This window comes from Terrapene carolina, unplaced genomic scaffold, assembly GCF_002925995.2.
Source record: "Terrapene carolina triunguis isolate 2854851 unplaced genomic scaffold, T_m_triunguis-2.0 Scaffold33392, whole genome shotgun sequence".
Lineage (NCBI taxonomy): Eukaryota > Metazoa > Chordata > Testudines > Emydidae > Terrapene > Terrapene triunguis.
In genome coordinates, this window is record NW_020697743.1 from 1,475 (window position 1) to 25,403 (window position 23,929).

The following is a 23,929-nucleotide window of genomic DNA, read 5'->3' on the forward strand; positions in this document are numbered from 1 at the left end:
AGCCCCCCAAATCTGCCCTTAATCTTTTACATGGCACCTAATCCTGTCCCCACTGAAATAAACATCAAACCATATTGTCTTCAGTCAGGGACTGAGTAGGTTTACAGTAAATTGCAATTTTTCAGATACTTTTTCTGTCTTAATTGTTTTGGTTTTGCACCCTTGGAATTTAAACTTTTTTTTTTTTTTTAAATCTTCCATAGGAACAATTCAATTACCCACTCGACAACCTCCATTTGCTGGGCTATAGTCTTGGTGCCCATGCTGCTGGGATTGCTGGAAGTCTGACCAAAAAGAAGATTAACAGGATCACTGGTAAGAAAAACCCTGCTGTTTATCGGTTTGTGCGCTCACAAAGAGAGAATGGGGGACCCTGTTTCTCCCCTGGCTTGAATATTACCTTCTTCTTGAAATTTGGTTTGCTTTTAGCTAGGGCTGTTGATTGATCACAGTTAACTCATGCGATTACCTCAAAAAAATTAATCGTGATTAATCGCACTATTAAACAATAGACTACCAATTGAAATTTATTAAATATTTTGGATGTTTTTCTACATTTTCATATGTATTGTATTCTGTGTTGAAAATGAAATGAGTGTATATTATTTTTGATTACAAATATTTGCACTGTAAAAAACAAAAGAAATAGTATTTTTCAATTCACCTCATATAAGTACTGTAGTGCAATCTCTTTGTCGTGAAAGTGCAATTTACAAATGTAGATTTTTTTTTGTTACATAACTGCACTCAAAAACATAACAATGTAAAACTTCAAAGCCTACAAGTCCACTCAGTCCTACTTCTTGTTCAGCCAATTGCTCAGACAAACAAGTTTGTTTACATTTACAGGAGATAATACTGCCCTCTTCTTATTTACAATGTCATCAGAAAGTGAGAACAGGCATTTTCATGGCACTTTTGTAGCCGGTGTTGCAAGGTATTTAGGTGCCAGATATGGTAAACATTCATATGCCCCTTTATCCTTTGGCCACCATTCCAGAGGACATGCTTCCATGCTGATGACACTCGTTAAAAAATAATTTGTTAATTAAATTTGTGACTGAACTCCTCGTGGAAGAATTGTAAGTCTCCTGCTCTGTTTGACTCACATTCTGTTATATATTTCATGTTATAGCAGGCTCAGATGATGACCAGCACACGTTCATTTTAAGAACACTTTCACTGCAGATTTGACAAAATGCAAAGAAGGTACCAATGTGAGATTTCTAAAGATAGCTACAGAACCCAAACCACCAAAAAAGAAAATCAACCTTCTGTTGGTAGCGTCTGACTCAGATAATGAAAATGAACATGCGTCAATCTGCACTGCTTGGGATTGTTATCAAGCAGAATCTGTCATCAGCATGGAGGCATGTCCCCTGGAATGGTGGTTGAAGCATGAAGTGACATATGACTCTTTAGGTCATCTGGCACGTAAATATTTTGCGACGCCGGCTACCACAGTGCCATGAGAACACCTGTTCTCACTTTCAGGTGACACTGTAAACAAGAAGCAGGCAGCATTATCTCCTGCAAAAGTAAACAAACTTGTTTGTCTGTCAAGTATCAAAGGGGTAGCCGTGTTAGTCTGGATCTGTAAAAGCAGCAAAGAGTCCTGTGGCACCTTATAGACTAACAGACGTATTGGAGCATGAGCTTTTGTGGGTGAATACCCACTTCTTTGGACGAATACCCATGAAAGCTCATGCTCCAATATGTGATTATTGATTGTGTGATGATAGGCCTTACAGGCCTGAGCCCCACTGTGCTAGGCACGGTACTTTGACCTATACAGCCAGGAAAACCCCCAGTTTGTCTGTGGGTCTGTCTTCACTGCAGAGCTGTTACTCTGATATTGCCTCTAACCTCCTTCCTGTCCACCCACAGAGTTTTGTGTTGCTTTAAACCCAGGTTGGTTGGCCCTGATGGGGCTATTGGCTAGATCACAAGTGCTGCTTTGACTTGGGTTGGTAACCCGTCCACTTTGCAGTGAGGACACAGGCTAACTCACTCGAGTGCTGATAGTCCTCCAGTGCCTTCCCACAATTCCATTCCTCTCCTCCCCCACTTATGCCTAGAAAGACAGAACATACGTCTCACAAGTCACTAGGAGAGAATTGTAGAGCAGCTCAATTCACTACAACACAAAGGATCATGGGATATGCCCCCAGAACCCCTAGTGCCCCCACCCCAGGTGAATGCAGCACTATACCGGTGAGGACACAGTAACTTGGGTAGGGAATTGCAGTGTTGATGCTCACACCGAGGTGAAGCTAACCCAGGTGTTCAGTCCCAGGTCCCCTGAGTTAAACTTAGAACTGTCCTAGCAAGGTTAACCATCTGTTTTAGACACGTTTGCTATTATGTTATAGGAATTTGCACAGTAAGGGAAGTGGATGTATGTTGTTTGTGTAAGTGTCACAATTGAGGCTTTTATTTACTGTTCGAGCAGGTCACTTTTTTGACCTTTGAAATTGATGCAATTTTAAAATTTCTTTAAAAATCAGGAACACTGACAATGATTTTTTTTCATTATTCGTCCCCTCCCCCCCATACACACCTGTTTTCGTACCAGCAAGTGAGCTGGTTGAAATATTTCAATTTTTTTGATATTTTGAATTTTTAAAACTTCAATTTTTCAAAATGTGGAAAAAAATGAGAAAACATTTTGAGAAAAGTCTTTTTTTTTCACTAGCCATAAATACTGCAAACCTGTAAGAGTTAAACTGCCTTATTTCTTTACGCATCTTTTATATACACCATATTCTGTGTAATAATAATAATGAAGCTTTAATGTCTGTATTTAATACTTTAGCATACATGAATGTGTGCTTTCATTAATGTATTTAAGGAGCTGACAATGCAAACAAAACAACTTTTAAACTAAGGCTCCCCAAACTTGGGGACTGTAACACAGATTACATCAATTTCATCCATTGGTTTGGATTTTTTTACTCCCATGAAGGTTTAGATCCAGCTGGACCTAACTTTGAATATGCTGAAGCAACCACGCGCCTCTCCCCGGATGATGCTGATTTTGTTGATGTCCTACACACCTACACCAGGGGGTCTCCGGATCGCAGCATTGGGATACAGAAGCCCGTTGGGCATATTGACATCTACCCAAATGGAGGGGGCTTTCAGCCAGGCTGTAATCTAGGTGAAGCGCTGCGTCTGATTGCAGAAAAAGGCCTTGCAGGTAAGGCTAGTTTGGAAAGAGAAGGCTAACACTTGTCCAAGTGATCTTAGGGTGGGAGGAATTTTCAACAGCACCTAAGGGCCGGGCTACACTGCAGCTGGAAGTGTGAGTTCCAGCTCGGGTAGACATACATATGCCAGCGTTGATTGAGCTAGCATGCTAAAAATAGCCGTGTAGCCATGTCTGTGTGGGCGCTGGGATGGTCTAGCTGGCCCAAGTAAGTACCTAGGGTCCTGGATGGGACTCGTCTGTCCCGCCACCTGTCCCGCTGCCGCTATGCTGCTCTTTTTATTGAGCAAGCTTAATCAAAGCTAGCATGCTACATCTACCCGAGCTGCTAATTGCTCTTCCAGCTCCAGCCTAGATGGACCCTTCGCTACTTAGGAGCCTAAATCGTATTGCAAGTCAATGGGACTGGTGCTCCACAGGCACTTGTGACGATCCCCTCCATAAGGCCCTCATCTCAAATAGATTGTTTTCTCACTGATAACTCTGACCGGGTAACCTGATTCTCTTCCTTCAAAGATGTGGATCAACTGGTGAAGTGCTCTCACGAACGTTCAATCCACCTCTTCATCGACTCCCTCTTGTACGAAGACAAGCCAAGCCTGGCGTACCGCTGCAACACAAAGGAGACCTTTGAGAAGGGTCTGTGTCTGAGCTGCAGGAAGAACCGCTGCAACAATCTGGGCTATACGGTCAGCAAAGTGAGAGCCAAGAGAAACAGCAAAATGTATTTGAAGACTCGCTCTCAGATGCCCTATAAAGGTAGGTGGCAGCCGTTTCATTGTGGGAAAAGTGATTTTTGTTCACGCTGCGTTGTGTGGGAGGAGAATGATGATCTTGCTTCTTTGCAAACTGACATCCGGATACACTGAGCTATTGAAGATCTTAGAGTTTTTCCCTTAAGGAGAAGAGGGTGGGGAAGTTAATGTAACACAATGTTAAGGGATCCAAAGGGAAAAGGACCTGTCTTGTCCAGTGTAGTCAGTAACTCTGCTTGGAACAGTCTGACTCTCTGAATTTTTCCATCGCTTTCTTTTCCAAACCAATTCTTACTGTTGCTGGAAAAACTAAAAGCAAACCAAAGCGTGGTGAGTGACTTATTCTGAGATGTGCAGGCATCAAACTCAAACGCTATACAGTAATGCCTGTGCCAAAACCTGCCACTGCAAGACCTACACTTTTTTTTTTCTGATTGCCACAGTGGCTGGTCTAAAATGGAAATTGCTGGAAAGAATCGGAAAGCTTTCAGCTACGGGGGGAACTAACTAGGTCAGCCTTGTAGCATTGACAGTAATATAGGAAGGACCCAAGTATGGCTGTGCTACAAGCACTGAGTAAGGAGCAGCAAGAAGCTGCACTACTCCAGAAGTAAACCAAGGACAAGCGGTACCTCCGAGTTTCTCTGGTGCTGCCAGTGTTGGAACAGTGGCCGGACTGGAATTTGTGGGTGTTTACAGTGTAGTGGTGATTCGCTGAACCAGTTACAACAAACTTCATAGGGACTTTTTGCATGAGAAAGAACTACTCCTTTGAGTCTGGGTGTGCAGGGTTAGCCCCAGCACTGAGACACATGAACCTTCCCTGTGAAACGACACCAAGCCAGTACTGAAGCCCCAGCAAACAGTTTATATAGCCATTCCAATGCCAAGCAGTAAATAACCCTGAAGTAGTTGATTCTGCCATCCGTGCTCCTGTTAAGTAATCCTTAACACAAGAAAGTCCTCTTGATGTCTGTGGAACTACTCACATAACAAAGGGCTAGTCAGCTTGAGCAAGGGTAGCAGATCCACACCAGGGTTTGGCCAAGTTGTCAGGTTTGCTAGTCTCTCTCTCTCTGCAGGCTGTTTTTAATGATGAATTTTCCTTTTTTGTTCCTTCCTCCACCCAGTCTTTCATTACCAGGTCAAGGTCCATTTTTTTGGAAAGGAGAATGTGACCAAGACAAATCAGCCGTTCCTGGTCTCTTTGTATGGCACTGCCGATGAGAGCAAGAACATTGCTTTGATACTGTGAGTATCAACGGAAATCCAGACAAGCACAAATACAACCCACTGCTCAGGCTGTCTCCTGCTAGACCTGAACCACAGAGGGTATGACTCTATTGCAGCCCCAACTAAAGAACCTGGCTCTCTAGCACAAGCAGTAGAGACTTATGCTTTGAGCTCTTGTGGTTCAAATCTGGCTCAGATAGCAGCTGTCAGCAGTGCAGTACTAAGGCTTAGCATATAGTCTCCATAAGGGCCACTTTGATCAGAGATTTGAAAAAGAAACGTCAAGTCAGGCTTGTGGCTCGTCATAATCAAAAATTCTCCAAGCCAAAGAAATTCAAGACCTTATTGTGTCATCAGTCTTCAAGCAGAGCTCCCAGTTGAAAGCAATGGAGAGTTCTGCTTACACTACACTAGCTTGGATTTGCTGTTACGCAAGAGTGGTGCTCTTCCCCCCCCACCCCCACTGTAGAGCCTTAATGTCATGTTCCCACTGAGTTAAAGGCAAAGACTTACATGTAACTTAACACAGTTTTGTTGTCCAACATGGGTCTGCCACAAGCCGCACAGATGGGGGTGCGTAGGAGCTGACCAGCAACAGATTGACTCAGAGATGGGAGCTAGGGTGGGTTGTAAGGGCCTGAGCTGAAGTCAGTGGAAAGATGCCCATTGACTACAGAGCACATTGGATCAGGCCCAAAGTGCGACAGCGCACACTTGTCCATCTCTGAAAATACACAAAGGCCTAATCACAGATTGTAACTTATTTTTTTCCACAGACCTGAAATTTCCACAAACAAGACCTACTCCTTCCTGGTTTACACCGAGGTCAGTATTGGAGACCTCCTCATGCTGACATTGCAGTGGGAGAAGGAATCCATTTTCAGTTGGTCAGACTGGTGGACCGCCTACGCTTTTGACATCCAGAGGGTCAGAGTGAAGGCAGGAGAAACTCAGAAAAAGTAATTACAGTAAAAATTGAATATTGGATTTAATTGTCAGTGTGTCAGGACTCTCAAGATACCTGGTGGGGGTAGAAAGAGATTAGGAGCATTTGTTTGAATAAAAGCCAGGGGTCAGATTCACAGGTATACGCTGGTTGTTGTTTTTTGTGCTGCTCTAATGATGCAAAGAGCCATCAACCTGGCTCAAGCAGCTAGTTAGGTTAGGTTTACAGATGTTTCACATCACTGTAGCAGCTAGAGCATCTCAGTTATTCTGGTCCCATAAATTCCACTCAGCACCATTCAGCCATGCACTTAAGTATGTGGCTAACATTAAGGATATGAATAATCATGTGGACTTCAATGGAACTATTCATGTGCTTAAGAACCTTGCTGAATCAGCGACTTTGATGGTATTTGCAGACCATCTCACCTGCCTCCTTCTGATCATTTGTGTAAATAACACTTTCATCACAAAGAAGGGAGGGACTCCTGAACACCCTTCCACATTTGTAGTCCCACAGGAAGTGTGTGTGTGTGTGTGTGTGTGTGTGGCCATCTTGGAAACGCTTTATTCGCTTGGGAATCCTTCAATCAGGAGGGCAGCAACAACAGCATGTGACTTTGTTGTGAATGAATACCGCATACCCAAAGCAGCACTCATGAGTAGTTCCGAAGCAGAAATACATTCACATAAACCAAATTTTGAACAGTGACCATATTCATAAAGCTTGAAATCTGTTGGCAGAAAATCTGAACTGAAAAAGGGACTTAAATGTGTCCAATTGTTTGTAGTGTAATACATCCAGCTCTGAATTTTGTACAGTAGTAAGTTTTTCAAAATACACAGTAATGAGAGCTGGAGAAATATGGAAAAAATAATCAACAAGTAGCTTTGGCAAATAAAAGCAGCTGCTGGGTTTGGGTGAAATTGGCAACATACTTCATTCACAAAGGTTCAGGGGAACAAGGTTTTTAACCAAGAATGTTCAGAGAAAGCAAAAGTCACATGAATATTAATGCGTGTAAACTCCTGGGCCAGAATTTGCACGGGAAGTGAGGTTCTTACAGCCATCTAAAAACATTGCACAGAATTTCACCCTTTGTGATTAATGACGAGGGCCTGCAAAAAGTCCAATTTACCTCCTTTCCCAAATTTGTTTCTGCATGTATAGAAGTGCTTTCCTGAATCAGGTCCCAAGAGCCGGATTGCTCAGCACCTTGCACTGACCCTTTAGGAGTTGAAGTCATTCAGCACTTTGCAGAATTGGGCCAATAAATGACACAATTTGGCTGCATGCAGTTTTCACTCTAAGTGGAGTAGCCATTTGTCCATAACAATGCATTGAAACAAGTCAGTGTCTTTTTAAAATCTTTTACCAATGAAGTTTCATTGTACCTAAGTTCACTAGAAACTGCCTGTGCTGTTTGAAATTGTACAGAATTTTTACAAATGACATTACTGGAATGTTTAAAAACAAATATTGTTTTTATTTTTCAAATAGGATATCTTAATGTTATTTTTAGCACCGTGTAAATAGATTTTTTTGGTTTGTTGGCATTTTTAAAGTTTTTTAATTTGGACAAAAATGTTTTGTCTTGGTAAAATAGTTTGTTTAGACTTTTTTAAATGTTTTTGGATTAAGTAAAATTTAAAGGAAATTTTGAAATGGAAAGTCGTTGCAAACCAAAATTTAAACATTTCGTTAAGAAAGTGTCAAAATAAATTTTCAGTGGTTTTTTTTTGGGGGGGGGGGGATAAAGGGGAGAGTAGGGTTGAAACTAAAAACTTGGCAAAATTGGCACAAATTGGTGAAATGTTTGTGTTGCCAAATCTACCGTACTTTTTTTGCTGAAAAAATTTTCAGCTGAAAAATTTCTCCCAGCTCTAGCCATTCCTTAACTGATTGCTCATGCATTTAAGAAACAAATGATCCCATCCTTGACAAAGGCACATTGTTTCTGGACATTGGTTGCATTTTAAGAGCTAAAATGGTTGTCCCTGCTCAGCTGTGTGAAAACTCTTATGTTTGATCTGCAGGATGGTGTTCTGCTCTCGCGATGGGATCTCTCACCTCAAAAAAGGGAAGGAGGCTGTGGTATTTGTGAAATGCGCTGATAAGCCCAAGAACACAGATACAGGGTAAGAGCTCTACTGCAACATATGATGCCACACAGACAAATCAATGAATGTAGAACATTACTTTAAGGATGTTCTCAGTATTGGCTGAAACCAGGCAGTGCCGAAAGTCTTGTGAGAAAACAGTCTCATGAGATTGCCACATTGACTTCCATGGTAACGCTGGTCAGTGCTAGATGAGCTTTGGGGAAGCATCTGAACTTTGCCGAGGTTATCAAAACTTAAGTGACTGAATATTTGGTCCTGGTTCTGTGCTATCCTGTATAGTCATAGACCCCTATGCAAAGGGAAGACACAGGGGGTGTAAAGCCCTACTAGGCTTACATCCACGCTTTGCACAGGAGGGGCCAAGTAGGGTATAAGGTGATGCCTTCTAACTCAGCAGGAAACAAGCACACTTTTGTCTTCAGGACTATTTGTGGTTTCTTTTAAAACATGTCCATCTTCGTTTGGGCTTTACAGCTAGGTTTCAGGCTGTCAGTGGTGGGGCAGTGTTTGATACAGTAGCTATTTTTAGGTCTCATGGGTGCACCTGCCTATTCAGGTCTCAGTTCTCCATCACGATGCACTAGACTCTCGCTCCAGGGCTAAGTCCCATTGAAGTCAATACGAACTGCTGGCGCTCAGCACTCCTCTAAAAATCAGGTGTGTGTCATAATTAGTGACCAACAACCATCAAAGAGTTGAGCAGCTAACGTATTGTCACACAAAACAATTGTTTAGACTTTGAAAAAATCCTACAAATAAGGCTAAGGTAGGTTATAAACTGCTCCTATTTCTCTTTTAGAGACCAGTCAAGACCTTAAAGAAAGATCAGCTCTCGAATTTTCTGAAGAATGAAGTGGATGAAACATTTCTGCTTTGGATGGAAAAATAATCCCCATTATGTTGGGTGTTGAGAACTGAATGTATTGAAATATTTAGCAGCTGTAATACTGCTGGCCTTTTAGTCTGCTATTCCTAGTTATTCTAGTAGACTCTTTTGTACGGAGTCTCAGAACACACAAAGTGGTTACTTAACTATAAAGAACATATTAGCTAAGTAGTTTAAAATACATCTACAGAAAGTGTAACATCTTGATTACCGGGAAGAATTAAGAGTTATTTTGCCTCAAAATACCACCTTGTAACAAGGTTTCTTGATATAATGTACTGTATAGCAAATTCTTAGTATTTATTGAAAAGTCTCATTTCTGGGCCTGTATTTTGGCTTTTTAAACTTGATTTGTTACTTTTAAAGATTTTTCTAAAACTGGACAGATGTCTGTTTTTGTGGTTGGGCAACATCCATTCAGCTAATTAATGAGTTTAAAGACCCTTCGCTGGCCCTTGCTCAGGGTGCTCAAATATATATTTAGCATTCGGGAAAGCATACACCTGCTCTTGCTAAGGCTGGTACTCAAAAGATGCCCAGAACTGAATGAATATGGAAAGAGAAAATTCTGGATAATAATGCATTGTACGTGAGGTAAACTCCAGTGCTATGAGTACTGATTTATCCTTAGGGTGACCTGTTAATCTCTACTCTGTTAAATAGTTCATCCTGCAATAAATTTCCAGTCATAGGAGATGCTAGCATTTTCATTGTCCTATGATGATATTTTAACATTAATGGGTAACATCTTTTTCAAATAAAGCCATCTAAACTCTCACATTGCTCTAAGTTAGGGGCTTCGAAAGAAGCAACAAACTGGAAACTGCAGGAAATTTATTTTCATCACCTGTTTACGACACCAATGCAAAATGAGGTGAAAACCAGGCCATTCTGCTCTGACACTTGAGTTTCAGTCATTCGAGCCACAGCTGTGCTAGCCTTGTGTTCTCCTGTATTTTCCAGACATGAAAATGGACAGGCTGCATGATCATCCTTCCCTTTGCTGATATGTTTCCAAAGACTACTCTCTATTTATTTCTTGCCTATGACATAGGGGTAGAAGCTGTGAGCTGCAAGATTGTCTGAAATGTCACAAATTTCAGTAAGGTGCAGGATCTAGGCCATTCAAGGAGCCTGAGTGTATTGTTCACATAACACAATGCTCTGATATCACTTGAATTAAAAGTGCCACAAACAAACACACAAGTACTGTAAAACTGAAGGGTTGGGATTTTTTTTATAATAAATAATGTATATTTATTCGAATGCCATGAAAAATTCAGTAACCTTCTTTTATTAAACCATAAATCAAAAATTGGGGAGGAAATACGAGCTAGAATATGATTACATATCCGTTTTTTGTAATCCTTGCATTTATTACAAAGCATATGGTGAAGGTGGCATTTATGCTAAGTCATCCAAAACAAAAAACGACGCCTGTCTGTATGTTATTTTTCAACCAACATACCATTAGCAGATCAGGTGAACAAAGAGCTAACCCAGTGCAATATGTTGGAATGCCAACAACTCAAAAGGTGCTAAAAATTTGATGTCTTAACCCAATGAATTATGGCTGAGAGAGGATGAGAGTGTTGCTTGGGTATTGGAGCATGTCACTCAAGGCCTCTAAAAGTGATAAAACAAAGTGATTCATGTTTCCGGTTGACCTTGCTTTTACTTGCATTTTCCTGAAAAATGAGCTCTTTGGAAAGAAGACAGGTGAGGACTCTTAATACAGGATCTAATAAAACACCTACAGTACTTGAATGCTCAATGGTGAAAGGTTTCTATACATGTGGACACATGATTTAGCTTGAAATGTTATTTATTACCTGTAAATATATATATTTTATGTGTGTAAAGGTAGTTTGTATATATTGCTGAGACTATCAAGACTATCTTCATTTATACAGTTATGTGCTATTAATCCTGTATATAGCTTTCAAAAAGCTACTTAACCATGCTTATGACATAATGCAGTGTAATACGCATTTTCTAAAGAAAGCATCTCAATTTTGTACAGAATGGAAACCTGAGGTTTTAATAAAATTGTCAAATTAATTCCCTAGCTAGACTAGTTTTGTTTTGCAGAAATAAGCATTGAAACATTAGTGGTATTTTAAAACTGACAAAATTTGCTGGACTCTGGGAACAGATAGACGGAGACATTTTCAAAAGTGACCAGTGCTTTCAGTTTTGGTTGTCCTGCTTGAGATGCCTTAAAGGGGCCTGATTTTAAGAAAATGGTGGAAAATATCAGACCCTTCTAAGATACTTCAAGGTGGGCACCCCCAAATCAAGGCACCACAAATTACTAGCCACTCCTGAAAATCTTGGCCCCAAGGAAAAAAGTAGTTAATCGAATGTTGGGCCTTCCAAACTTGACACTGTCCATTTCTATAATGTTGAAAGTCTTTTCTTTTTTTTTTGCATATGGCATAATTACATTTCTAGGGCTACCAAACACATGACTAGAAACTTGCTCATGGCTGAGGTGTGCTTGGTGCAGCCAGAGGGATGGGTGGCTGAGTGGAGAACAAAGATAGATGTAATCCACTTCACATTTATATCACTACCCCCTGCTCTTGGGGTCATTCTGCACCATAATAATTCACCCGGCACAAGCTAGAGCAGTCCACAGGCTGCTGTAATTTATGACGTATTGTACCACAATAGACAGGGATAGCTCAGAAAGCAGAGGAGCCCTGGCCACACTTGCCAAGTGAAGACCGAAGGGGTGATCTAGGAGCCATTAAAGCAGCCCTGGTTTAGCTGAGGCTCTCCTTGCACAGGGCAAGGCTTGAGTGACTGCTGAGCTGGGACACTGGTGGGGAATGAAGCTAGGCTTATGGCTGTAGAGGTAGGTGAACTTTTTCACCAATAGTTTATTCAATTAAAAATGCAGTTCTGGTGTAACTGAAGCTATTTGTGAATTCAGGTCAAATTCAGGCCTTGTCTACACCTGCAGGTTGGAGCGCATTAAATCAGCCCCGGGCGCCCTAACGCCTGAGGTGTCCACACGTAGAGCGCCCGGACTCCGCGGCTGGAGCACCCCCGGTAATCCACCTCCGTGAGTGGAGTAACGCTTGCTGCGCCCTGGCTGGAGCACCGCGGCGCCAGTGTGGATGCCCTGGTCTGTTAATGCGCTCTGATCGGCCTCCAGAAGTGTCCCACAATGCCTGTTCTAGCCACTCTGGTCATCAGTTTGAACTCTACTGCCCTGCCCTCGAGTGACCAACCGTCAGACCTGCCCTTTAAATTCTCTGGGAATTTTGAAATTCCCCTTCCTGTTTGCTCAGCCGGGCGTGGAGTGCTCTCAGCGCATCTTTCCAGGTGACCATTCCTCCACGCGCCTGGTGATCCTCAGCATGGCGCAATGGCGAGGTGCTGGACCTCATCAGTGGGGAGGAAGCTGTCCAGTCCCAGCTGCGCTCCAGCCGTAGGAATTACGATACCTACGGGCAGCTATCAAGGGACATGATGGAAAGGGGCCATGACCGGAACGCAGTGCAGGGTTAAAGTGAAGGAGCTGCGGAATGCCTACCACAAAGCATGGGAGGCAAACCGCCGCTCTGATGCTGCCCCCACAACCTGCCGGTTCTACAAAGAGCTGGACGTGATACTTGGGGGCGACCCCACCTCCACTCCGAGTACCACCATGGACACTTCAGAGGCTGTAGCAGCCCAGAGTGCAACAAGGCAGGAGGAGGAAAGTGGGAGCAAGGGTGCTGAGGAGGAGGGGGGCCCAGAGCCAGAAGACAGCCCGGCATCCCTAGACACATGCAGCCAGGAGCTGTTCTCAAGCCAGGAGGAAGGTAGCCAGTCGCAGCGGACGGTGCTTGGGGAAGAACAAACAGCAGAGGAGGTGCCCAGTAAGCGGCTTTTATTTTGGGAAGGGAGTTGTTCTGTGCGGGCTGTTGGGGCAAGGAGGGTTGCAGAAAGAAAGGTTAGGGCTGCATTCATGCCTAGATGCGGAATAGGGCGTTGATGTGCTCTCTCACATCACGGTAATCGGCCTCAGTGATCTCATCGACGGTCTCATGCAGAAGCTGGGCAATCTGCTTGCACAGGTTCCTTGGGAGAGCCACTGTGCTCCTTGTCCCAGTCAGACTAACATGTCCGCACCACTGTGCCGCGAGGGGTGGGGGGACCATTGCTGCACACAGGCAAGCTGCATATGGGCCAGGGCGGAAGCTGCATTGCAGTAGAAGCTCCCTTGCTTCCCAGGTCACCCTCAGCTGCAAGATATCTTCCAGGACGAACTCATCCTGTGGAAACTGTGGGGACAGTATTCAGAATAGGGGCCCCCTGCAGCTGTTGCTCTTCCCAAGGCACAGAATCCCAGAGGTTAGTACGGCCCTGAAACAATCAGTCCTCCTTGCCCCTGTGTTTACTCACCATTTTGGGGCTCCTGTGGGTTATGTGCGCTCTCCTTGGGACAGGCTGTTTGTGCTATTGTGTGCACTGTGCTTGTCTTTAAGTTCGGCCGAATCAGTGCTCTGTCTGGTGTGAACAATGCTACCACTGTTAAATGTTGCATTTTGGCTTTACAGATGCAACCTTGAAATCCCAGCGGTCCTTGTTAATGGCCGAAAGGCTGCAAAGACTCAGGAAGCGGCCACGAAAAAGCAAGGAGGACCTTCTGCGTGATGTCATGCAGCAGTCCCTTACTGAAAATCAAAAAGTACAGGAGTGGTGGGATACCGAAAGGAGGCTCCGCCAGCAGAATGCAGATCACCGGCAACAAGCCACGGAGCAGCTCCTAAGCATCATGGAGCGCCAAGCGGACTCGATGCAGGTGCTCATAGCACTGCATATGGAGCAGATCCGCACCCGCCTCCCCCCACAGCCCTTGTCCCAAAACTCTTTCCCTTGCGCCTCCTTGTCAGTACCAACCCACCTTACCCACTGCATTCAACCCCCATCACCATGCATTTTAGCCAGCCTGAAGTGCAGCACTCATTGTGCGGCACTCCAGCCAGGAAGGCTGAATATGATAACAGGACATACGCAAATCTGTGATTGTCCCGTTCCCCACCCTGCCCCCTTCCCTCCTCCCACACAGCACAGATGTGTCATGCCATGTCTATTTCTCCAGCAGTTCTGTTTCTTTTAAATAAATGAGTTTTTTGGTTTTGGAAACATTCTTTATTGCATTAAGTAAAAGATAGCATAGCCCAGGAAAGCAACAGTCACTACTAGTCAATGCATCATATGTAGCAAACACAGATGCCTACTAGCATTGGAACCACTGCACTTCACTCCCATGCAGGGCACCAAACATTACTGGTGGCTTTCGGCATCAAATTGCTCCCTCAAGGCATCCCTAATCCTTACAGTCTGGGCCCCCTCTAATAGCCCTGGTCTCTGGCTGTTCAAATTCAGCCTCCAGGCGTTGAACCTCCGAGGTCCACGCCTGAGTGAAGCTTTCACCCTTCCCTTCACAAATGTTATGGCGGGTACAGCACGCAGCTATAACCGTGGGGATGTTGTCATCGGCCAGGTCCAGCTTCCCATACAGAGAGCGCCAGCGGCCCTTTAAACGGCCCAAACCACACTCAACTGTCATTCTGCACCGACTCAGCCTGTTGTTGAACTGCTCCTTGCTGCTGTCAAGGCTCCCTGTATAGGGTTTCATGAGCCATGGCATGAAAGGATAAGCAGGGTCTCCAAGGATCACAATGGGCATTTTGACTTCCCCTATGGTGATCTTCTGGTCTGGGAAGAAAGTCCCAGCTTGCAGCTTCCTGAACAGGCCAGTGTTCCGAAAGATGCGTGTGTCGTGCACCTTTCCAGACCAGCCTGTGTTAATGTCTGTGAAATGCCCACGGTGATCTACAAGCACCTGGAGAACCATAGAGAAATACCCCTTCCGATTTATGTACTTGGAGGCTAGGTGGGCTGGTGCCAGAATTGGAATATGCGTCCCATCTATCGCCCCTCCGCAGTTAGGGAAACCCATTTGTGCAAAGCCATCCACAATGTCACGCACGTTGCCCAAAGTCATGGTTCTTCTGAGCAGGATGCGATTAATGGCCCTGCACACTTGCATCAACACGATTCCAACGGTCGACTTTCCCACTCCAAACTGGTTCGCAACCAATCAGTAGCTGTCTGGAGTTGCCAGCTTCCAGATTGCAATAGCCACCCGCTTCTCCACCAGCAGGGCAGCTCTCAATCTCGTGTCCTTGTGCTTCAGGGTGGGGGCGAGCTCCTCACACAGTCCCATGAATGTGGCTTTCCTCATCCGAAAGTTCTGCAGCCACTGCTCATCATCCCAGACTCGCATGACAATGTGATCCCACCACTCGGTGCTTGTTTCCCAAGCCCAAAAGAGGCGTTCCATGGTGGTGAGGATGTCCGTGAATGCCACAAGCAATCTCGTGTCGTATGCATTATGTGAGTTGACATCATCTTCGGACTCATCGCTGTCACTTTGTAGCATAAGGAATAACTTGACTGCAATTTGTGACGTGCTGGTGAGACCCATCAACATATTCCTCAGCACTTCGGGATCCATTCCCACAGACCGAAAAGGAAGACAGAGCGCGCAGTACAAAAACCGTTGAAAGATGGCGCCAAATGTGGACGGAAGCACAGGGATTGCTGGGATGCGAAGCGATGCATCACGGGGCATTGGGACAGGATGGAGGATGCCCTGCGCCCTCCCTACCCCTTCCCACAAGCCACAGTGCCAGAATGGGAAGAGGTGCTCTGTGGGATAGCTGCCCATAATGCACCGCTCCAAATGCCGCAAATATGGCCATGCCAGTGCGCTTGCAGCTGACAGTGTGAACACATGGCAGGGCTTTCTCTGCTGTGGTCTCCGAGGGCTGGTTTAACATCTGCAAGTGTAGCCGAGCCCTCAGTGAATAGTTTCAGCCACATGCACAAGGGGGAAAAAATCAAAAGTTTAAATCAATGTCAACTTTCCATTTTGAAACAATATTTCATTCTGAAATTTAGCTAGATTTGTTTAAAAAAATTAAGGGCGAAAATCCCCTGAAAATATGACAACTCTCCACAACAAAACTTCAAGTCGAACAAAATGTTTTGTTCAAACCAAAACTATATTTTTTTTCAGTTTGGCCAGTGAAGTGAAAAAACAATTATTCACTCAGCTCTAGATGGATGGTCAGAGGCACAAATTTAGGAACCAGGTCTGGAGTCCTGAGATGAGCCATAAGAGAGGTTTGGTTTGAGGGATGGGATAAAGCTGACCTCACTCTTATTGTAACTGACCCAGTTCTCCTTTCTTTATATGGGAGAGGCTGCGTTGGCTGTTCTTATCGAACTTTTGCCATTTCATAGGAAAGTTACAGCAGGGCACGTCTCCCTAATCATAGAATCATAGAAGATTAGGGTTGGAAGAGACCTCAGGAGGTCATCTAGTCCAACCCCCTACTCAAAGCAGGACCAACCCCAACTAATCCCACAGAAATGCTTATCTGACCCTGTAATGCTCTCCAGAATATTGCAAGAACGAAAGGAGACAAGACATTTCCAAAGAAAAGGGTGGAAGGGAAGATGAGAGAGGGTGGGTCAGCTGGGAAAGTGAAATGGGAGGTAGAGGAGGGGCAGGAGAGAAGGAGCATTTGATGTGAATATAGGATGCAAGAGGAAGTGGTGACCTCTACATTTTTGTTGTAGTCCCTCTGTTGGATGTTTGTTTTTCCACCAGCACTAAGAGAATCTCACCAAATAAGAGCCAGGGGAGATTCTCCTGCCCATGTGTCATACTTCTCCTCTCCCCCATTGAAGGAACTCAGAGCTGCCAGCTTTCACTATAATTATGTAACCCTTCTGCCAATCTAAGTTGGCAGCAACAAGGGCCGGGTTCTGTATCTAGGGGTTCCGTTTCAATAACGCAATGCAAAACCGGCTCGAGCCCCCACCCAGTGACCTGGGACAATTACATACCACCCCCTGGGCGCCTCTAAGAGGCAATACTTCCCCTCTCGCAAGCACGGAGTCTGAGTGTAGCAGAAAATGTTTAATAACATGAGGTAAACGACATCAGCATTAAATTGGAAAAACACCACCAACAGGATTCATAACACAAACCATGAGCAAAAGACCCACCCCAGCAAATTGGGCCGTGTCCTTTCCCTTTGGTTCTTGAATCCAGCAACCCAAAAATCACCCAGAGTCCCAAAAGTCCAACAACCCCCAGTCTCTGTCCTTGGTCAGTGCAGCCCCAGAGTAAAAGGGGGGCACGCAGGGTGTTAAGGGGCACCTTATGTGATCCGAGGCCGACCGGCCGTCTCTCCGCGGGGTTCCGCCGCAGCCTTCACCACGAGCCAGTCCACTTTCTGCCATCCCACAAACTGCTCTGCTCTACGAGCTGCTCCGCTCTGTTCACCGACCTGTGAGCCACTCCAGCCGTCCCCGCAAACGGCTCCACTCGCCGTTCCTTGGGCTGCTCCAACCGGCCCCGCAAGGCTCCGCACCGCTCGCTGCTCCTCCAGCCGTCCCCACAAACTGCTCCACCAGCCGCTTAGCAATATAGCTTCAGGCTCCCCCACTAGTTAACACAGCACTCAGTGATCGCAGCTCTTAATACCTTTAGCTCTTTTGTGATTTCAGCTCATAGTAGGGGAGCCCCAGTGCTGGTGCACCATTGGCCCAAAGTGAATTTAGCTCAGCAGCCTGTAACTAGACTCCTAATGGAATCAAAGTCAGCTCTGACATTCAACAGTGGAGAGAGGAAGTGGTGCAATTGGTGTTTCAAGCCCTCAAAGGGGCCCCATCCTATCAGGCACAAATACCTGTCTCTATCCTCTCTCAATTCACTGGGTTGTGGAACCCATGTCCCTTGTCTAGCGAATGCTACTTAGGTGATAGTGAGACCCTCTGTCATAAAACAGTTTCATTGTCCTTGATTCACATAATCAGGGTAACAACACTTTATTCCTCCTGCCCCAATAACAGAGAAACTGGGGATCCCACCCCATCCAAAGTAACCACTATCAGTTGCTGTTGTCTCATGCCAGGTGGGTGGGTGTGCCTATGCAAACAAGATCAGCCCCTGGAGTTCTTTTCCACATTCGCCATAATTCACCACAAGATGTCAGGGTAGAGCTCATCTTGACTCTGCTTACATCTACATGAAGTCTCACAATATTTGGTGTAGTCTTAAAGCACCCAGGTCCTGGAGTAATGGATTAAGTGAGGCTCTGATACCAAAATTAGTATGTAGCCCTCAGTGTTGCAGAGAAAAGCTCGTGAACGTGACACTGAAAGACTTAAAATCCCAAACCCACGATTTTTAAAAAATGCACACTTTTAAGCCAATTTCATGAATTTTTGAGGTTCTCACTCTTGATTCCTGAATGTTTGGGACAGGCAATACTGAGAACTGAAATACCAGGAAAACCACAGGGCCAAATTCTGCCCTCTGATCCTATCCCTCTAGCATCTGAGCACTTCACTGTAGCACGAGTGGAAATGGATTTCAACCAACTTGGAGAAATAGTAGACAAGGTCCCACGGAGAGACCAATTAGAAAGAAAAGGAGTCAAAGGGGGCTGGCAGTTCCTAAAAGATGTAATACTAGAGGCTCAAAGATCAATCTATTCCGATGCAGAAGAAAGATAAGAGCTGCCATGGGAGACCAATGGGGCTGCATGAGGAGCTTTTTAGCCATCTAAAACCCAAAAGGAATACATAGAGGAAATGGAAGGAGGGGCATGTCACTAAGGAAGTATACATGGGAATAGCACGAGCGTGTAGGGACAAAGTCAGGAAAGTCAAGGCAAGGAATGAGTTACAACTGGCAAGAAATGTTAGAAACAAAAAGAAGGGGTTCTACAAATATGTCAGACAAAAAAGAAAGATCAAGGATGGTGCGGGTCCATTGCTCAATGGAGAAGATGAGCTGATAACGAAAGATAAGAAGGCAGAGCTGCTCAATGTCTACTTTGCTTCAGTCTACGCACAAAAAATAACATGTGACCGGATGACTAGTGAGTTTATAGACAAAGGGGAGGGATGCAGATGAGGATAAATAGAGAAAATGTCAGAGATCTTGTGACTAATTTGAATGAATTCAAATCAGCGGGGCCTGATGCTAATTCACCAAAGGATACTGAAGGAATTAGCTGTAGAAATCTCAGAGTCACCGGCAATAATATTTGCAAACTCATGGATGACAGGAGAAGTCCTAGAAGACTGGAGAAGGGCTAACGTAGTGATCATCTTTACAAAGGGGCAAAAAGGAGAAAAAAAGCAACGTATAAAATATTCAATTTGCAAATACCTGGGAGGATGAAGGGGTAATCACTAACAGCCAAGAATTTACCAAGAACAAGTCATGCCAAACCAGCACCCTTCTTTGACAGGGTAACCGGTTGGTGGATGGGGGAGTGCAGTGGATGTAATATACCTGGACTTGAGCAAGGCTTTTGACACAGTCCTACATGACAGTCTTATAAGTAAGCTGGAGAAATGCAGGCTCGGTAGAACTATCATTAAGTGGATACATAATTGGTTTTGTGAAATACTGCAGGCATTCTGCTGCTTTGGGTGAATGAGGCATCAGCTGAACGGTATTGTTTCTGTAGACATGGATGCCATCCAAAAATGTGGTCCAAATGTATTTTTAATAAAAAGAAAGACTGAAGAATGAAGATTAAATAAAATATTTATGCTTTTACATTTTAAATAGCGACACCTCTCCGAGGCTTTAGATGCCCTAACATCATTAATTAACTAAACTAAACCTCAGCAGCATTAAAAATCATCGCTGCTACAGGAATTCAGCCAGCCACCTACATCTTCATCCTCTAGGAAGCTCGCCCACAGCCCTCTTCCCAAAACCCTCCAAACAGATGCCTTTTGCAGCATGCCCAGAAAGTCACAAATAAATGAAGGAGGGATTTGAGTTCACAAGGTGCACAAAGGGAACATGGGATTGGGAAGTGGCAGGGGAGGGAGAATGACTTTTGGCAGGGTGCAGTTCACAATGCACTCAAGAACATGCTTAACTTTGAGAACGTGCTTCTCACTATTCAGCAAAGCTCACTTCCCTGAACGGAGGTACTTTCAAAGTTAACCCAGCTAGAACAATGTGTACAAATCAAGAGAGCAGATGCTCCAGGACTGGATACAAACTGTGTTAGCTCCTTTAGATAATATAATCCAAAAGTCATTTGTGTCACATAAACTCTGTGTTCTTAGTCACAGGAACTTCTCATGTAACATGCAATTGTAACTTGACATCTTTTTCTTCCTTTACTCAGATTGACTCTGGACCAATTATCATCACTAGGGCCCTACCAAATTCATGGTCCATTTTGGTCAATTTCATGGCCATAGGATTTTAAAAATAATAAATTTCACGATTTCAGATATTTAAATCGGAAATTTCACAGTGTTGTAACCATGAGGTTCCTGACCCAAAAGGGAATCCTGGGAGGGTTTGTGGTATTGCCACCCTTAATTCTGCACTGCTGCTGGTGGCAGTGCTGTCTTCAGAGCTGGGCTCCTAGCCAGCAGCTGCGGAACTACCTGCAGCTGGGGGAGGTTACCGAAGATGGGTCTGACATGGAGTGCCCCTTGCAGGGGAAGAGGAAGTCCCGTCCCTCCCCAGCCCAGCTGGGACTAGCATCTGGAGACTGACGCATGGTCAGAGCCCCCAGCGCTGCCCCTTCCCTACACTAGCCAGATTTCATGGATGAGACCGGATTTCATGGTCCGTGACACGTTTTTCATTGCTGTGAATTTGGTTGGGCCCTAACTATCACCAACTCACCAAATCAGACCTGTAGCTGAGCAGCGAGGCAGCCTGGCTGGCATGTGTGGCCATTCTCAATAAGCCACAGGATGTCAGGACGCAGCACCCCTGCTAAAAATATTTACCCACAATTATCCTAGAACACGAAACGCTCTAAATAGGGGAGCTATGAAAACCACAAATGACGTTGCTTAATGACAACATTATTTCTACAAATGCAACCTGCCCAGAAGCTTCTAACGAGATTGAACTAACTGGAAAGCATGAAAAAGGCTAATGCAGTCCTGGGGTGCATCAGGTGAGGTATTTCCAGTAGAGACAGGGAAGTGTTAGTACCATTGTACACGGCATGGGTAAGACCTCATCTGGAATACTGTGTGCAGTTCTGGCCTCCCACGTTTAACAAAGATGAACTCAGACTGGAACTAGTGCAGAGAGGAGATACTAGGATGGAATGGAGGAATGGAGAACCTGCATTAAGGAGCTTGGTTTGTTCATCTTAACCAAACAAAGGCTGAGGGGAGATAGGATTGCTCTCTATAAATACATCAGGAGGATAAACAGCAGGGAGGGAGAGGAGGTAGTTATGGACCAATGCTGGCCCAAGAACAAACAGATATAAATTGGCCATCAACAAGTTTAGGCTTGAAATTAGATAAAGGTTTCTAACCATCAGAGGAGTGAAGTTGTTGAACAGCCTTCCAAGGGGAGCAGTGGGGGCAAAAAACCTAACTGGTTTCAAGACTGAACTTGATCAGTTTCTGGAGGGGATGGGATGAGGCCATATTTTAGGCAATCCGCAACTGCTATTGGCAAATATCTCCAATGGCCGGTGATGGGACACAGATGGGGAGAGCTCTGAGTTACTACAGAGAATTCTATCCCAAGTGTCTGGCTGGTGGGTCTTGTCCACATGCTTGGGGTCTAATGATTGCCATATTTGGGGTCAGAAAGGAATTCCCCCCAGGTCAGATCGCCAAAGACTTGGGGAGGGGGTTTCACTTTCCCCTGCAGCATGGGGCACAGGTCACTTGCTGGTTTGAACTGGGGAATAAATAGTCGATTCTCTGTAACTTGAAATCTTTAAATCAAGCTTTGAGGACTTCTGTAACTCAGCCAGAGGTTATGGATAAGGCTCCGAGTTTGTGGATAAGACTCCGAGTTTCTGTGACTTTCCGTGACCTCCGTGACTTCTGCAGCAGCCCGTGCAGCTGGCCCCGGAGCCACCTGAGCAGCTCAGGCAAACCCTGGGTCTGTCGCACCAGCTGCTGCTGGAGCAGTATTGGGTCCCCCTGGCCCCCAGCAGCAGGAGTTTGGGTGTCGGGGGGCTCAGGGCTGGGGATTGGGGTGCAGGGCAGTGCTTACCTGGCAGTGGGGGAGGGGTGTAGCCGGAAGGGCAACAGGAACTCCCCTCCCTCAGCTTCTAGCTCCACGTGCTGGCTCCACTCTCAGGCACCACCCCCGCAGCTCCCATTGGCCAGTGGGAGCTGCAGAACCAGGGCTTAGGGCGGAGTGGAGGCAGCACATGGCGCTAGGAGCTGGAGGTTGCCGCTTCCCAGAAGCCGGGTAGGGAACCTGCCCCATCCCCGCCAATCCTCTCCCCCCCAGCACCCAGGGTACCCCCCCAAGCACCCGCAACCCCCCCCCGAGCACCCATGGCACCCCCGGGCCGCCCCTCCCCCCGCACCTCCGGGCCATTCCCACCCCCTAGGGTTTAGTCAGGTATATATATTAAAAGACATGGACAAGTCACGAGCCATGAATTTTTGTTTACTGCCCATGACCTGTCCATGACTTTTACTAAAAATACCCATGACTGAAATGTAGCCTTAGTTATGGGCCTACTACAGAAGTGGGTGGGTGAAGTTCTGCAGCCTGCGATGTGCAGAAGGTCAGACTAGATCAGTGGTTCCCAAACTTTAACAACCTGTGAACCCCTTGTGACGTTGCATTCCATAAGGTCTCTTGTAAGGTATCATTACAAAGCTTATAATCTACTGAGTGTGGTCATCCTATTTGTATAAATGTATCATTCTTGTATCTGAAACTAGAAATATGAAATATAACTCTGAGGTCCTATTGTAATTATGCAAAGTGTGGGCCATTAATGGTGATTTGGACTCTCGATAGCTCCCATTAACCAGGACAATTGACTGTAGATGGCTCTGTTTACTTGTAAACTTTCCTGTGAGTCAGGCTGGGAAGAATGAAGGCTTGGGGTCTCACAGGACATGTGACTATTTCACCTGGTACTGGAATCCATCTTAAACCTGGTGCTTTTCCATTCAGAAGGAGAGATGGGGACCCAGAGAGACAAAAGATTCCCACCTTATGCCAAAGCTATAAAAGGGGGTGGAACAGAACAAAGGAGGCTGCAGTCATGAGAAATCCCCTAGTTACCACCCGAGCTGGAACAAGGACTGTACTGGGGAAAGGATTGGGCCCAGACTAGAAAGGAGTCTAGTCTGTGAAGGAAGCTTATTGGAACATCTCTGAGGGTGAGATTTCATCTGTAATCAGTTTCTTAATGTATTAAGCTTAGATTTACATGTTTTTGTTTTATTTTGCTTGGTAATTTACTTTTTTCTGTCTGTTATTACTTGGAACCACTTAAATCCTACTTTTTATATTTAATAAAATCACCTTTTGCTTATAAATTAACCCAGAGTAAATAAGTAATACCTGGGGGAGCAAATAGCTGTGCATATCTCTCTATCAGTGTTACAGAGGGCAGACAATTTATGAGTTTACCCTGTATAAACTTTATACAGAGTAAAATGGATTTATTTGGGGTTTGGATCCCACTGGAAACTGGGTACCTGGGTGCTAGAGACAGGAGCACTTTCTAAGCCGTTTTCAGTTAAGTCTGCAGTTTTGGGGGGACATGGTTCAGACCCTGGGTCTGTGTTGGAGCAGACTGGCATGTCTGGCTCAACAAGGCAGAGTTCTGAAGTCCCAACCTGCCAGGGAAAATGGGCTCAGAGGCAGTCTCAGCACGTCAGGTGACAGTCCCAAGGGGGTCTCTGTGACCCAACCCATCACAC

The 23,929-nt window shown here is 45.1% G+C and overlaps 1 protein-coding gene across 1 annotated transcript; it reads left to right on the top strand.

The window, feature by feature from the left end:
- Positions 1–203: 203 nt before the first annotated feature.
- On the top strand, positions 204–11,195 carry LOC113409443 (lipoprotein lipase-like; the record flags this gene model as incomplete). Its single annotated transcript, XM_026663363.1, has 7 exons — positions 204–315; positions 2,966–3,199; positions 3,725–3,967; positions 5,094–5,214; positions 5,973–6,155; positions 8,179–8,280; positions 9,065–11,195. Coding segments are annotated over 7 exons (1,014 nt in total), but the record flags the coding sequence as incomplete, so codon positions are not given.
- Positions 11,196–23,929: the final 12,734 nt, after the last annotated feature.